Source organism: Drosophila subobscura, chromosome E (assembly GCF_008121235.1).
Source record: "Drosophila subobscura isolate 14011-0131.10 chromosome E, UCBerk_Dsub_1.0, whole genome shotgun sequence".
Classification (NCBI taxonomy): Eukaryota; Metazoa; Arthropoda; class Insecta; order Diptera; family Drosophilidae; genus Drosophila; species Drosophila subobscura.
Window position 1 is genome coordinate 17673552 of NC_048531.1, and position 15945 is coordinate 17689496.

Below are 15945 nucleotides of genomic sequence, written 5' to 3' on the forward strand. Positions count from 1 at the left end.
AGTCAGGGCAGAGTCGCGGCAGAGGCAGCGGCAGAGGCCAATAAACTGAAGTATCTTTTGGGGGCTGCTTTTGAGACACTCTGAGAACTAGCCGACAAACAAGACGGACAGACGGACGGACGGACGGACAGACAGACATGGCTCAATCGACTCGGCTATTGATGCTGATCCAGAATATATATACTTTATGGGGTCGGAAACGTTTCCTTCTGTGCGTTACGTACAACCGTTATCCGCACAAATACAATATACCCTATTTACTCTTCGAGTACCGGGTAAAAATATGTTCATAATTATGTATGGATCACAATCAGTTCTTCAGATAGCGACATATGTATGATAAATATCAGGCAGACAGGAAAAGGTATCCCGTCCATTACCGTGAGAGTCGTAAATTAAAGATAGAGCTAAACAGGCACCTTCCAACACGACCAAGAGCTCCTACCCAATGATATTCAAACCGATAAGCGTGCACCCTGCCCAATAAACAAACACTCATAATTCAATCACTGAGTATCAGAATTGAAGTGTCTGATATCCCTTATCCGTCCCTTCATCGTTTTCAGTTTGGCATACAATATGTGGCGAATTTGTGCGCTTGCACTGGCACTCTGTTCTGCAATACTCTGTGCAGCTGCTCAGCCGGTAAGACCCTTAAGGATTAACAATACTCCATGCAATGACTATTCAATCTTGGCAGTCGGAACACTTACAGAATAATTCATCAAGTCTGCCGGAGCGCAAACCCTTTACTTCGGACTTCTTCTTCCGTCAAGTACGTAATACGAACCTCTCCAATAAAAGCTTTAACAAAGCTAACTGATTCCACAGCTTTTCGATGGGGAGAGCAGCACCTACAGCTACCTGCTGGCAGATCTGAAGACTGGCGAGGCCGTGATCATCGATCCCGTGCTGGAGCAGGCCAAGCGAGATGCCCAGCTGGTCAAGGAATTGGGCTTCAAGCTCAAATATGCCAGTGAATATGATCCATCACTAAATATATTGCTAATATCACTTATGTACTTCTTTGTTATGAGTCCATAGTCAACACACACATGCATGCGGATCACATCACGGGAAGCGGTTGGTTGAGGGAGCTGACGGGCTGCCAGTCGATGATTGCCGCCGCCAGCGGTGCCAAGGCGGATGTGTACCTGAAGGAGGGCGATCGAATTGAATTTGGGAGTCATTTGATTGAGGTCCTAGCCACCCCAGGTCACACCAATGGCTGCATGAGCTATGTGATCAAGGCGCAGGGCTGCGTCTTCACTGGCGACACGGTTCTGATACGCGGCTGCGGGCGCACAGACTTCCAGGAGGGCAGCTCCGAAAGTCTCTACGAAAATGTCCACTCAAAGATTTTTACGCTGCCCGATTACTTTCGCATTTATCCGGCCCATGACTACAAGTGAGTTAGAGGGGGCTGAATGTAAAGGGAAAATCGAGTGCCAACACTTTGTTCCTTGCGGAGGACAACTAGAGAGCAGCGTTTGGGAGGAGAAGCTATACAACCCGCGTTTGACCAAGGATCTGGAGGAGTTTATTCAGATCTGAACAGTCTGAACTTGTCATATCCCAATAAGATAGGTAGTTTGTAGTACTTATACCATGAAATCATCTCATAAATATTGAATCTCTTTCAGATGTCTCGCTGCCTGCCAATAGAGAGTGCGGAGTCTACGACATACCCAAGGAGTAGTACGAAAGTGAAAGAAAATACTTATAATGTTCATTTAAATAAATGGTTTAACAATATAATATCTAACCGAAGCTTTGGCAAGTGCATGAAGGCATGTCCATTAGTTTTATCCACCACTGTACGAACGAGCAGTGCACGTATTTTGTGACGCGATAGTGAATGCAGCAGTGTGCTTTCTGCAGCTTATGCACTCGAAACAAATCTGAGCGCCGTCAGTGTACATATGTAGGTGGAGGCACGAGCCGAGCACGTATTTTGTGACGCGATGGTGATAGACTATTAAAACAAACCTCACGTTAGCGTGTCGCTGCAGAAAGCAAACATTGTATAAGGGGTATTCATTGTGTTTTTATTATTATTAAACTCGTTATGGAACAATACAATTGAAAAGTAAAGCTAAACGATTGATAAGTTTAAGCTATTTCTGGTGTTTAAATGCTCAGCCAAACCGTTCAAATTCAGCACTTGATAAAGCTTTGCGAATGTGAGAGAGTAATTCAAAGAGGAGAACGAGCGCCGATTTCTCCCACACAAGACACGATCCAATCTCAGGTGCGTCTCTCTCTCTCTCTCTCTCTCTTCCCAGTCAAAAAAGTTGATTTGCGGCAGCAAAGCCCGAGACTTGTTCACAGTTCTCCGCCGACAATTGCACAAAACGGTTGATTTTTCGTGAAATATAAGGAATCAGCATTAAGTGCTACATAGTTGCTAACAAGGTGAGTACGAACCCAGCAGAAATTAAAAAGAACAAGTGCGAGTGGAACAATTGGCGAAGGTGAAGTTAATTACTAAATCTGAGACGTAGATCAATTCACAATGAGATTCGCTTTTGTGTTTGTTGTTCCGATATTTATTTATTCTTTCGAGCCAGTTTTCATTTACGAACTCTGAGACATCGCATTGAAACCAGTTGCCGCAAAACGCAGCTTAAATTTACTGTTCTTTTTTTTGTGTTTCTTTTTTCGCGTTGCGTTCGTCGTCCGCGTGCCCTTGGGTGGGTTAATGTAACCAGTTATTCTTATGTTCACGCACTCAAGCGAGCGTGTTTGTGTGGGTGTGTGTGGGTGCAAGACTGCACTTGAGTCCCAATTTAAGCTGCCGAGAGGAAGCCAAGCTTCATTGCAATGCCCACACAATCCACAATGGCGCTACCTACAGCTTCGCCTTTGCTGACTTTCTGATCAGCGGGAATGACACTTGTTTGCCATCTTCTACGAGTATCTACCGTATTGAAACTAATGCATCATTCTTATCTGCATATTTTGCATCGTTTACAAAACTCCATTGTTTGCAAAATTCCATTGTTCAGCACTTTTCAATGATGGGTACTAGAATGGGTACTTCTAAAAATAATTACAAGTATCATGCTTTCAGAATAAGCAAGTCACATTCGAAAACATTCCAGCAACTAGGGATCCCATCAATGCTGATAACTCTTGACTGAGCTTTAACTCTTGGCAATTATTTTCCAATCAATTATGGAACACTCTCTGTCAGGTGTACACCTAATAACACCCATTTGATGGACAAACAATGATGATTATCCGTAATTTGTCACATAAACAATGATTGCATATTAGAACAGGAACCAACTGCGAGTAGGGTAGCGTTGTTGCTCCCAAATAAGGGTCGCATTTCCATTTCTCAGATAGGCACAAGTCTCGGACAAGTCGCAAAGCACATATGTATGTACATATGTATAGCCGTGAGAATCGTAAATTGTGCCTCACATTTCGAGTGCAGATAAAGGTAGAGCAGGTACAAGAGCGTAACCAAATCTACAGCATATCGCAGTCGCCAAACTGATAAGCGGCAGTCCGACCTGGGCCATTGAACGAGCATTCCTCTGATAAACTCCCACACCCATAATTCCAGTTCATAATTCATTCATTGAGCATTGGAAATGAATTGCGTACGAAAAAGAGATTGTTGATTGACCTTCCACAAAGCCACGCTTAACCCTGTGAAAAATGCTGTTTAAATTGATGTGTGGTGTGTGTCTGTCTGTCTGTCCATTTATATACGGATGGGTACTCGTGCATCGTATATCATATATGACCCACAAATAGTCTCATAAATTGAGGTTAGACACTTTAATTCCGCACACAACTGCCCGGACTCAATGGGCGAATATTCACCTGATGACGGGCGCGATAGAGATGAGCGATGGCATCACGGGAATATTAGACATGCTTAGGGGTGATAACTCTAGCTAAATATGATCCTACTTTCTTGATTCCACTTTCTTTTCTTGTTCTCTCTCCATCCAAGCATTACCTGATCCTTAATGAACCCTTCCTCCCTTTCAGCTTGAAATATGATGCAAAGTATTGTCATCTCTCTGGCACTTTGTGCCACAATCTGTGCTGCTGCTCAGACGGTAAGTGGCAGCAGACCGAAATAATCATGCTCAGAACTTTTTGAACTTCTTAAATCCCAATTGCAGCGTAATACGCCCATCCAGGCCATTGCCTATGTGAGCGGACCCGTCCAAGCTGATGGCAGCCAGGTCAAGGGGAACGTTACCTTCACGCAGAACGACTGCGGCCAGAATGTCCATGTGCGTGTCCAACTGGAGGGCCTGAAGGAGGGCAAGCACGGCTTCCACGTTCACGAGAAGGGAGATCTGAGCAACGGCTGCACCAGCACGGGCGGTCACTACAATCCCGACAAGGTGAGTGTGTCTCCTTGGCGAGTGTCCTTTAGTCTGGACTCACGAGTGTTGTTTGCCTTTGTTCAGGTGGATCATGGCGGTCCCGACCATGAGGTGCGCCATGTGGGCGATCTGGGCAACCTGGAGGTCAACTCCACGGGCGTCATTGACATCACGTACACGGATAAGGTGATCAGCCTAACCGGCAACCGTGGCATTATCGGACGTGCCGTTGTTGTCCACGAGCTGGAGGACGATCTCGGACTGGGCGATCACGTGGACTCCAAGAAGACGGGCAATGCGGGTGGCCGTATCGGTGAGGACTCTGATCTCCAGAATGCCGCCATTGATTAATTGATTGATTAATTGTTTATTCTTGTTTCCCATTGCAGGCTGCGGTGTGATTGGTGTTAAGTAAATATCTTCCTCTACCTCTCTCTCTCTCGTGCGTCAACGAAAGACAGCATCGAATGAGTTTCGAATATGTTGTATAAGTACTCGTTCTACATGTAACTTCGGTCCCAAAAACCCTGGCTAATGGATTGTTTTCCCCTCCATCCACACCATCCTTCCCACACAAACGCCAACCACACGATTCTTTCTCTTCCATTAACTGTCGCAGTTCACTGACTCTCTCCGCCTCTCTTCCTCTTCCTCTGTCTGTGTGTGTGTGTAATAAAAACAACAATAATTAACCGAAATCCAAGCTAAACATATTCATAGAAACCTACTTGCGGGCATGTGGCAACTCATTCATATTTTTGTTGGCCTAAACAAACTCCTGCATCGATTGCTCATTCCGGGTGGGGGTGGTGGCAACGGTGGGTCGCTGGCTGCCACTGTTACCCCTAATTTGTACTAACATAATTACCATTAATGCGTATCGAAAAAGTATCGGAGTAAGACCATCTGGAATTGCCTACACCCTAATTGGAAATTGGAATTCAGTTTATCCTAACCCCCCAACAACGCTCTCGAGTTCATCAATCTTTGCTCGCTTCAACTTCTGGTCTGGCTTCTGTCTTGCAGTGGCGACGCCCAGCGGCTACAAGAGGCAGCACCACATCGAACACCATCAGCACATCATGTCCATCATCAGCCCCAGCCCCAGCCCCCACTGTACTATGTGCCCCATGAGCAGCCACAAGATCATGTTGTCTATCCACTCCAGCGCTATCCCTCGTACCCATACCCACCATATCCGTATCCGCACCCGTTCTATGTGTGAATCCCACTTCTAGCCGAAGATTAGAATACATCTGTGCACCCACTCTACTTACAGCTCGGATGTGGACGAGTGGCCATGCCGCGACGGCGGCGCCGGAGCTCTGCGGAGCTCTCTCTCCATTCTCACCGTTGGCGTTGCTCTCTTCCTCGCGCGCAGCGTCTAACACATGATGAGAGCATGTGGCATGGGATCGACTCGTTCATCTTGCACACACACACACACACACACACAGGAGCACACCCACGTACATTAATAATACTCCAACAGCATTATCCACCCAAAACTAAAACACTGCAGAGAATAATCAGAGTTATTTGTATTACGTTTTGAAATGTTTGATAATAAAATGTTGTTATACATTGGATTGACGCTTTTGAAATGGTTCAGATAAGTAGCCAAAGATAGCCACAAGCTGTTGCTCCGATAACCCTATCGTTTGTTCACATTTTGAATTACCAAACAGGAGTCATAGTCCGTATAACCTGCAGAGTATTGTACCTAAAAATTTATATATTCATTTAAGACCTGCAATCTATTGGTTGGTTCTCTAGATTAGAATGAATACTTTCACTTCTTCCATTGGTAGTTAGTTTTGGACTCCATAGACCTCTTTCTTGGTACCTTTAAATGTTTCCTTGCTTCATTAAGTGTCCCGTCCCTCGGCTCCCACTCAGATCTACAATTAAGCTTCAAGTCGCGGCAACCGTCAACAAATGTTGGCCATCGCATAATTCATGGAACTGCAATTTCTGTGGATTGCCCAGCGGATTCTTTCCAGAACTTTTGGTCAAGCAACAGTTTTTATTTTTGTTTTTTGGCTGGAGTGGCCAGATTTCTACGACCAGATAGGACTCCTCGCAGCTAGGGGGTCTCGAGCTACTTCCAGCAATAAGTTCCGACACGCAACAATAACATCACCCCAAGCCTCTCTCCCTCTCCTCCCCAGACTCTGCGCACAAATGGGGCCAACTGATGACTCGACTGTGGCATACTGCTGGGCGTCTTTAATTATTTGCACAGTCTTGAATTCGGGTTCCTGGAGAGCGTTGATTGCCTTCACACGAAAGCACGCAATTAATTTCTCCTTGAGCCCGGTCTAGTCCAGAGTGTGAAGTGGCCGGCGAGCCTGAACTTTAAAGGGAAATTCCAGCAGAGTTTTTATGGTAATAAGTGCAATGACCCACCAAGAAAAGAACAGTGGTGCGGGTTAGGTAAGCTTCACGCAACCCAAAATAAAGAAAGGCCGAAGGCTGGGGGCTGGCAGCGGACGTAAGCAATCACCCAGTCCACCCACTCTGGTCAAAGTTGTTTGGCTTTTGCTTCTGTATCGAGTTACTGTTCGAAATGGGCTACAAGGCATTAGACCCCATCCACACTCCCTATTCCCTGTTCCCCATGCCCATGCCCGTTCCTATTCCTATTCCTATTCGGAACTAATCATGCCTGGCCTGAATTCGAAACCTGGGCCCCCAGACTTTCACTCACTTTTACTTTTGTTGGCACTGCCCACTGCCCCACAGTTGCAATCCGTTGCCAGCGCCAACCTCCGACTGGCCACAACACAAGCGCCGAGGCAGAAGAAGGCTTCTAAAGCCCAGCCGCACCGTGGCTCTGGTCAGTTCGTGGTTTAGCTTCTCATTGACCGGACGCGTCCAGTGATCGTGCTGCTCCAACTGGTTCTATCATCATAAAGTCCCATAAAGTTCCATTGGAATTGGCTTCCATTGAGTGCAAATCGAAATGCGTTCTTGCGGTCCGAGCTTAATCAAATATGTTTTGTTTGCCTTCAATGTGCTCTTTGCGGTGAGTGTTTGGAATAGTTTGAAATATTTTGAATTGGGTCACCTATAAGGATATGCTTGGGGCACCTGTGATCCCCATTTGCTGGCTCTTTCAGACTATTCCTTCAAGTTGAGTATCTCTTTCCCTCGTAGTTTGCAGTTGAGCAATCAGTTTTGTGCTCTGGTAATCCCCAGAACATCCAGTCGAACCCAATCAATACTTTTCCGATTCATATTTGCCATATGGCATATGGCCCTAGTCCCCCCTTCAGCACTATAATCACGCTTGTGCACAGAGTCTTGTTTGGTTGGATCATTAAGATGATTATCGCTGGACAATTGCTGGACATTTTCGTTGGGGAGGGCAGACTGCAAATGCGATTTGAGTGTATTTGATTGTGGCGACATGCAACTGGAGGACACGACCACAGCGTGTCCTTCGCATTGACCAACAGAGCAAACAACCAACTGGCAATGACATGGACATGGACACGGGACACGGGACATGGAAATGCCACGACCTGCGGAGTGGTCAATATCCCAGGGTTGTGGGTGGCGCTGATGTCAATCGAACAATTATAATTGGAAATGTAAATACTAATAGGACTTGAGTGGAAGCCATTAGCCTAATTGTACGCGGGGATATGTTCGGGATTTCCAGTGGCCTTTGTTCTCTTAATCAATCCGATCAAATTCCTGCAGCTCTCGGGCCTGGGCATACTCATTGCCGGAGCCATTGTGCTGGCCGATGTCAATGAGTTCAATCACTTTGTGGAGGGCCGAGTGATAGCACCGCCCATTGTGCTGATTGTGACGGGACTGATCATATTCCTGATCGCCTCGCTGGGCTGCTTCGGCGCCATCAAGGAGTCCCCAACGCTCCTGCTAACGGTAGGTGTAGAGCCCAGTAGCTGCAGCAAAACTCACTTCTAAGGCGCATTACACATTCACAGTTTGCCGTTCTATTGGCCGTCATCTTCGTCGTTGAGCTGGCCGTGGGCATTGCAGCCAGCGTGTTCAAGAAGGACCTGGAGACGATGGTGAAGAACTCCCTGCAGGAGTCGATCAAGCGCTCCAACAGCGAGGACACCATGGCCTGGGACAACATCCAGCGCAAGCTGATGTGCTGCGGCGTCGACACCCCGGCGGACTGGCGGGCCATCAGCGCGAACAAGACGCTGCCGGCCAGCTGCTGTCAGCCGCAGTTCATTGACACAACTGTCGGACACTGCCTGGACTCGCCGGCCCTCGGCAAGGACAAGTTCTACCAGGATGGCTGCGTGGGCAAGCTGAAGGATCGCATCGACAAGAACGCCAGCATCCTCATCGGCGTGGGCATTGGCATTGCCTTCATTCAGATTCTGGGCATTTTTCTCGCCTGCTATCTGGCCTCCTCCATACGGCGGGAGCAGGCCAAGTAATCCCCAACGCACTCCCCATTCCTGTTCGTTTACACCTTGATATCTACCCTATTGCTAACCATCGAAGTGTACGTAGTGGCGTTTGTTTAACCAGTCGGAGCCCAAAATGTACACGAAGCAGCGGAAAGCGCAACAATCCTCCCATCTGGCGAGTTGTTGGTCTCCCCAACAATTGCTTCCTTCCTTTCTGCCAACTGATTTCTCCGAGAACAATCTCCGAAAATAGTTTTCCCTCTTTTCTTGAAGCTTCTGTACCCATCCTTGTATCTTGTTGCCCCCCAAATCGCATCTAAACTAATTGTTGCTTTTAATTATCAAATACAAATTGCATTAAACAAGAGGAGAGAGAACTTGCTTTTGGTGTCGTGTCCTTTGTTACTTTATTGTTTACTATTTTGGGGCACTACAAGCTTGATTTGGGGGTCGTCTAAGTGGGGATAACAGAAGGATGGTTGTGGATGGGCGGGTACCGGCTACAACTACGGAATGGACGCTGATCTGTGTCTCAGCTGAGTGTGTGGGGCAAGGGCGGCTTAACGAGTGCACAAGTTGGGCTACTTCTACGTCCACTAGGGGGCAAATGCAATAGTAATGGTCCACCTCATGGTCCATGTCCATGTCTAACTAATCCTCCGGCTTCACTTGCTCTCGAGCAGCGACTCGGAGAGGCGCTCGATGGCCGTGGCCGGCAGCTTGCGTGCATCCTTCTCGCTGGCCTCGAGAGCCGCTGCCGCTGCCGCTGCCGCCGCCTCGGCGGCCTCTGCCTCCTCCTGGAGGCGGGCCTCCTCCTGCTCGCGCTGCTTCTGGAAGTGCCGGAACTCTGTGGGGGTCAGCATGCCGCGCAGCACCGTGTCATAGCTGACACTCACGCCCTTGGCGCACATCTTCTGGTAGAGCTTCCAGCACTCGCGCTCCTTGATGCTGCGCACGTACAGCGGATAGTTGTGGTCCTGCTGCTCGGAGCAGTTGGCCGCGTTGTTGTTGTTCTCCTTCTTGGCCTCCTCCGGCGACATGTTGGACGGAGAATCGGAGCCTATTGGCTCCCCCTGCATGGCCGGCATGGCCTGCATGGCCTGCATGGGCTTCCTCGACGGCTGATCCGACTTGGCGGCGCCTTCGCTCAGAAAAATGGACACGGGCGGCGCCGTCGGCGGTCGGTTGGCGCGAATCCGGGCTGCCAGGGGGGCTATCGAGCCGCGTCGGATCATGTGCGAGTACTCCTTGGACGCCAGTTGGAAGGTTGGCGGATAGCTGTCTTGAAACGAGACTGCCAGAAAGCTTTAGCTCAGTCGCAAGTGGGTCGGAGGGCGGGGCCCAGCCTGGCAGGATCTTGAGACTTACCCGATTTGCCCGTCTTCCGCAGGAGCGGAGCCCTTCTCTGGGGACTGCGCTGCGCGGATCCCGGCGGCTGCTTGTCGCCTCCGCCGCCTGGCGTGGAGCTCGCCGAGTGGTTGTCCTCCCGCTCCGAGTCGCTGCCCTCGGAGCTCAGCAGCGACACGAGCGTGATGACGTCGGGGGCCACAACGCTGCGTGTCCGGCCCAGAGTCTTCTTGGACGAGTCACTGCCACCCAGTGGGGAACCCTCGACGCCGCCTGTGGGCGAGGCCCCGCCAGCCGCCGAGGAGCCTGTGCGCGTGAAGATCTTGCGGCGGCGCAGCTTCTGCTGGCTCCGCTTGCTGGCCGCAATCACGCTCTTGCTGTTTTCGTCCAGACCCCGCACCGGAGCGGACATGGCACGCACCAGGGGCGGCCGCCGCTGGACAGTCAGCGCTGTGGGCGAGACACTCAAGGAGGGGCCGTGGGCAGCTGCTGCCTGCTCTGGTGGCGGTCGGCTGGGCGGCTGCTCGCAGCTCTCCGTGGCGCTATCGATGTCACTGGGTATGGGCTCCTGCTCGTTGGTGGCCCGAATCGTCTGGGCCAGCACAATGTTCAGGTTGATGCGATTCTTGTCCGCCTTCACGCTGCTGCAAAAGGGAAATGCAGTCAGATTGGTAGCGAAAGTCTCGAGTGACCCAACCTGACCCGGCCCGACCCGACCTGACCTACTCTTCCACCTCTCCCGCCCGCTGCCTGGCTGCCTGGCTGCCACTCTGCTCTGGTCTAAATTTAAATCAAATTATTTTGGCATTAGTTTGAGGCAATTTATGCTGTTCTCGATTTCGAAGCATGCAACATGCACCACACAGCCACGGCAGCACCCACACCCGACCAGGCACAGAAATAGAAATAGAAATCAACTGGCGATGATTCCGGTTACTGCCACACCCACTCCTGGCTGGCACACACTCCTGGTGTGTGTGCTTGATTGGGCAAATGAAACCATGTCAATTACATTTGCAATTTGCACCCAAAAAAAAGGAAAAGAGAGTGCAGAGCGGCGAGTGTGCTGCCACGAAAGTGAGTCCATAAATCTGTGGAAGTTCATTGAACCCCCAGCCCTTGGCGTACACCCCCTGGGCACAACCTGTACTAACTCTGGCGACTATCTTGTCAGGCAATGATCGACTTAAGTATGCCGCAAGCCGAGTCCTGCTCCGAGCCTGAGCATGTCTAGCGTGTGTTATGCACTGAACATAAAACTTTGACGTTTGATTCTGGTGTGAAGCATGCAAATTGCTCTAGCTTCCCTCTGCCACCCCAAGGCTTATGGGCAAAGTGTCATTTTCGGCATATTTATATAGAGATGATATCAAAGGGGGGACACGCTTTTGTAGGGGATGTGGGTAGGTGGGTAGGTGGGAGCCTCCTTTATTGCCTTCCATGCACGTGAGTGGAATCCAATACGCAACCACCTGACACCAAGGTCAAACAAATGGTATTCCATGCATAAGAATTGGGAAAGAACTTATCCCCTACAAGGAGACCTGCCGACAATTGTTGCAGCGTGAGACTTCATGCTAAATTCTTATGAACATTTAACTTCCCCTGAAGGCAGGGACTTACCTCTTTGGGTCCGCGTGATCGGCCGGCGTGTGCCCTTCCGGCTCGTGGTGGTCCAGCGTGGGCTTCAGCAGCGAGGACGTGGAGGACCAGGCCACCAGGCTCTTCTCCCGCAGCCGCAGCGAGCTCTGGCTGGAGGTCACGCGCGGTGCATCGACGGCGAGGGTGGTCTGGCGGCTCACGGGATAGAGCTTCTGGCGTATGTTCTCGATGGAGCGACCGACGGAGAGGCCGCGCGACAGATAGCCCCGCTGCTGGGCCGTGTACTTCGGGGCGGGCTCGATGAAGGAGTGCTGCTTGCGCACACTGGCGGGCAGCGGCAGTGGGAAGCGCGCAGAGGAGGCGCTCCTCGAGCTGCCGGATGTTCCGTTCGAGGTTCCAGCTGTCTGAAAGCGACGACGGCTCGCCGCAGACAGCGACATGATGACAGCGACAAAGTTTCGGCAAAGCTTTGATTAGCAACGGTGACAATGATTACGGCTCCAAGTGGGAATGGGAATGGGAGTGGGAATGGGTATGGGGTTGCAGGATGACTAACAGTCCTGTGTGTGTGGTTGGGCTTACGTTTCAATTGCCAATCAATGTGGCACATCGAATGCAAATCAATTACGAAGTCATTAAGCCAGGAGGCAATAACTTTGTCAACAAAGCAGCCTGCGACCGTTATACCACAGCAGAGAGCACCAAAAACCGAAAGCCGAAACAAAAAACACACAAAAACTGTGAAACCAAAACCGGCCGCAGTCACGAAAGCGAAAGCCACTTGAAGTACGTACGTGCCCCGCCCCGCCGGAGCTGGAGCCTCTTCGAAGCGATGTTGTGGCCGGCCCCAACTCTACTTATGCTCTGCGATTGTGGAGGCTTCCACGTCCACTCTGCTTGCCTGCCGTGCATCGACTGCACGAACGTTTTGTGAATGGAAGCCACCAGCCACCGCCTGCAGCAGCAGCAGCAGCAGCAGCAGCACCAATCGGGCTGCCGAGGCGCATTCGGCTGCGGCGGATACGATTCCGCCTTTCGGGCCTGTGTCTCCCCGCTTATGTTACCAACAAACAATCAACAACATCATATCGTTGGCAAGGAGTCGGTCGGTGCCTGTTATGCTCCGTTCCGTTCCGTTCCGTTCGGTTTGGTTCGCTTCGGTTCGGTTCGGTTGTTTGTTCCATTTCCGCCCCCACACATCAGTGCCAGAGACATGTGCAGCTCGCAGACCCATCCGCCACCCCATCTGCCCTGACTGTGGCTGAGGTAGGTCTGCCAACTTTCTGCTCAACTCAATGAACTCGCACGAACTTTTGTTTTCATTTGACTCACCCCGGAGCGACTACCAGAAATGCTATCAAATTTGGCTGTACCGAATCCATCTTAATGCATTGTCACAGGGCAGCAGAGATGCCTGCAGGTGTGGCCTTTAAGTGGTGACTTGTTGCACCGCCAGCACATACACATATCCCGCCTTTCAGTTTTACTCTGTTATCTATCTATTATCTACAGCTTAATCTACAATTACCACTGGCTGCCGGTGAATGAATATGTCCCCAGCAGGCAGAGACAGAGAGAGTGAGAGAGAGAGAGAGAGAGAGAAGGAAATGCGTACGCGTCGCTCAATGTCAATGTGGAAAATGTTTGGATGCAAATTCTACTGTCACTCCTGCGAGTATGTGGGGTAGTCTTCAGCTCTCCTGCTGGCAAGTGAAAAACTTTCATATTTGTGACAATTTCAAATTCATCAAAGACATGCAAAGCTCCCTAGGAAAGAGGAAAAGTTGCCGTGCGCCTCGGCAATCAAAGAAGCGTGCACAACGGGCGGGGGGAGGCAGCGAGAACAAACAGAAATGGGCATAAAGCAGAGCCGAGCTGAGCAACAGCAACAGCAACAAAACAGCGAAAAGGAATGCCAAAAACTAAATCAAACCCCGTCCAAGGTCAAAGCCACATCAGCCATCAAGCCAAGTCATTTCCATATATGCCAGTAAATACGAGTATATAGTCGAATAGTCCTTTGCCCCTCCCATCCCACATGCTGGCATCACGGCAAATGAAATGTACTTAAAACAAAACTGGAGGCGGCCCCTCAAGGAGCGGGTGGTATTGTGTGCCGGCATTAATCATTTCAAGTCGATATTTATTGCCGGTGCTCGATGACGCGACTTTGACTTTGACGACGGGCCATGTACCACCGATCAGGCACAGACTGAAACCACGGGGACCACGGCGTAGTGGGAGGGTTTCCGTTTCGCTTTTTGCAATTTATAATCAATTACAATGGAAATGCCGTAAATAAGCAGAGCCAAATAAATGCATATTAGACAGAATGGCCCGTAACCAAATACGGAGCGGTACCGGTAAACTTTGCTCCGCTGTCATGTCAAAACAAAAAACCATTTTAATTGAGAAAATCGGCAGAGAGGAATTTGCTGTACCTGGAACAGGGTAACCAAGTGAAGCAGATGGCAATTCTATGGGTAGATTCAGGGGGATAAGCAAAATAATACACTAATACGTGAATCTAAATCTCAGTCGCCACAATGAGTACTTTTTAAATAATAACAGCAAGTCAGGTATCGATAACTACTTCCTGATATCGAAATTCGCCACGCTGCGTAACAGCGGACTGTGTGACCATCATCTATCGGCGGACTTTGTACATTTTCGTGAACACCGAGCTGTCAAACAAGGTATATTATAGGGTATATTCCAAATATTATTAAATATTATACCTTGCATTATAAAACTTGTCAATCTAAGATAAAGACAGTATTTACGTTTGAGAGGAGCTTTGATAACGAAATTGTAATATTAATTAATGGAAATAGGGTGCCCATAACTATACCTACCGGTCGACAAGCTCATAGACAATTCTCACAAATGGCTGAGAAATTGTGAACCTGAAAAAGAATTTTCCCAAATCCAAAAGAAATTGAAAGTGATGACGACCAAAAATAGTGTGATTAAAAAAGAAAGTAATGTTTTGTAATAAGAAGAAGACATGAAAGAAATTATTTCAAGTAAAGGCGCGTATTTCTGTGAGAGCGATAAATTTATCGATATTTTTTATCAGTTCGTTAGTATGGGAGAGCGTCTGACAGGAGAAAAGTACAAATTTGTAAAATATAAGGTCACAAAGAATACAATCTAATGAGAAAGAGTAAATTTGAAAACCCAAATTGATTCTTTACACGGATTAAAAAATTGTTTTAGTGTTAAAAGTCTTTGCAAGCTAGTAATATCAAATGGAACATCAAAATCAAGGAATATGAATTTGAGACTACGGTATGACTCGGTATATTTTGGTAGATTTTTGAGGGTCTGACGGTATATTTTAGCTGTCAGACAGCTGTCAAATGACGTCGCTGCTGTCGTGGCGTTCGAAGAAAACTTAAAAAGAAAGTGTCATCGGCTTTGTTGAAGCGCTCCGGGAGTTAAGCTCATTTTCAATTAAAAACTACACCAACACCTACGCGAAATGTACCGTCAACTGGTTGCCGTCTGCTTGATCGCCCTGATGGGTGCATCCGGTGTCTATGGAAGCTGCAAGGCCACCGTGTCATCCTTCAGCACTCAAGATGCCACCATTCTGACGCAGCTGGCGCACGTTGCCGAGTTGACGCTGCAGTGCAGCAACTCTGCACAGCCCAGCCTGTTCGCCGAGTTCCCCTGCGGCAAGGTTGTGCCCGTGGCCAAGGTTGGCGACAGCAAGTACCAGGTGAGTGCCCATATTGACGCACCTGTGGAGCGAAATATTATAATAAGCTGATTGCAGGTGAGCTGGGTGGAGGACATCAAGCAAGGCAGCAGCGGCAACGTCCAGGTGCGTCTCTTCGATGAGGATGGCTATGCCAACGTGCGCAAGGCACAGCGCGATGGCGACAAGGTCTCCTCGGTCAAGTCTCTGCTGGACATCACCGTGCCCACCAAGAGCGCCTACAAAGGTCCCTGGGTAAAGGCCGAGATCCTGGCCGCCTTCCTGGTGGGCGGAGTTGCCTACTTCGCTTTCACCACCAAGAGCAAAGTGCAGGCCTAGGATTGCATCTCGCCCAGGGTGTATATGGCCGACCCATTGAATGAAATTCATTCACCTATTTCACGTAGCAACAAATTAGAGACTCTCCGATCTGGATCCTAGAGATTTTTTACCATTTATCATCCAAAGTTGGGTTGAAAATAAAAAACATCTAAAACCGAATGCGTCGAGTCGAGATACGAGTCTAATTAAGGTAACA

The 15945-nt window shown here is 49.1% G+C and overlaps 5 protein-coding genes across 6 annotated transcripts; 4 read left to right on the top strand and 1 right to left on the bottom strand.

The window, feature by feature from the left end:
• Positions 1–545: 545 nt before the first annotated feature.
• On the top strand, positions 546–1753 carry LOC117890000 (persulfide dioxygenase ETHE1, mitochondrial-like). The gene is given in 7 exon segments (XM_034794587.1): positions 546–645; positions 701–775; positions 832–976; positions 1045–1408; positions 1470–1549; positions 1552–1587; positions 1644–1753. Coding segments are annotated over 7 exon segments (822 nt in total). The 5' UTR covers positions 546–579; the 3' UTR covers positions 1700–1753.
• A 512-nt stretch (positions 1754–2265) lies between these two features.
• On the top strand, positions 2266–5944 carry LOC117890001 (extracellular superoxide dismutase [Cu-Zn]). The gene is made up of 6 exons (XM_034794588.1): positions 2266–2415; positions 4009–4079; positions 4146–4373; positions 4440–4668; positions 4745–4766; positions 5635–5944. The coding sequence occupies exons 2-6, from the start codon at positions 4017–4019 to the stop codon at positions 5741–5743; spliced, it is 651 nt and encodes a 216-aa protein (XP_034650479.1). The 5' UTR covers positions 2266–2415; positions 4009–4016; the 3' UTR covers positions 5744–5944.
• A 1311-nt stretch (positions 5945–7255) lies between these two features.
• Positions 7256–8864, top strand: LOC117890341 (CD151 antigen). Its single transcript, XM_034795132.1, has 3 exons — positions 7256–7383; positions 8064–8252; positions 8315–8864. The coding sequence occupies exons 1-3, from the start codon at positions 7321–7323 to the stop codon at positions 8780–8782; spliced, it is 720 nt and encodes a 239-aa protein (XP_034651023.1). The 5' UTR covers positions 7256–7320; the 3' UTR covers positions 8783–8864.
• Positions 8865–9298: 434 nt separating this feature from the next.
• LOC117890327 lies at positions 9299–12368 on the bottom strand. 2 transcript variants are annotated; one of them, XM_034795116.1, is made up of 3 exons: positions 11726–12368; positions 10124–10746; positions 9299–10037 (listed from the first exon to the last, which is right to left on the bottom strand). In XM_034795116.1, the coding sequence occupies exons 1-3, from the start codon at positions 12142–12144 to the stop codon at positions 9421–9423; spliced, it is 1659 nt and encodes a 552-aa protein (XP_034651007.1). In that variant the 5' UTR covers positions 12145–12368; the 3' UTR covers positions 9299–9420. The 2 variants fall into 2 exon arrangements, with proteins under 2 accessions (XP_034651007.1, XP_034651006.1); XM_034795115.1 differs by having other exon boundaries at positions 9299–10049.
• A 2718-nt stretch (positions 12369–15086) lies between these two features.
• LOC117891121 (translocon-associated protein subunit delta) lies at positions 15087–15908 on the top strand. The gene is made up of 2 exons (XM_034796326.1): positions 15087–15428; positions 15486–15908. Exons 1-2 carry the CDS (start codon positions 15189–15191, stop codon positions 15744–15746), a joined length of 501 nt encoding a protein of 166 aa, XP_034652217.1. The 5' UTR covers positions 15087–15188; the 3' UTR covers positions 15747–15908.
• The last annotated feature ends 37 nt before the right edge of the window (positions 15909–15945 follow it).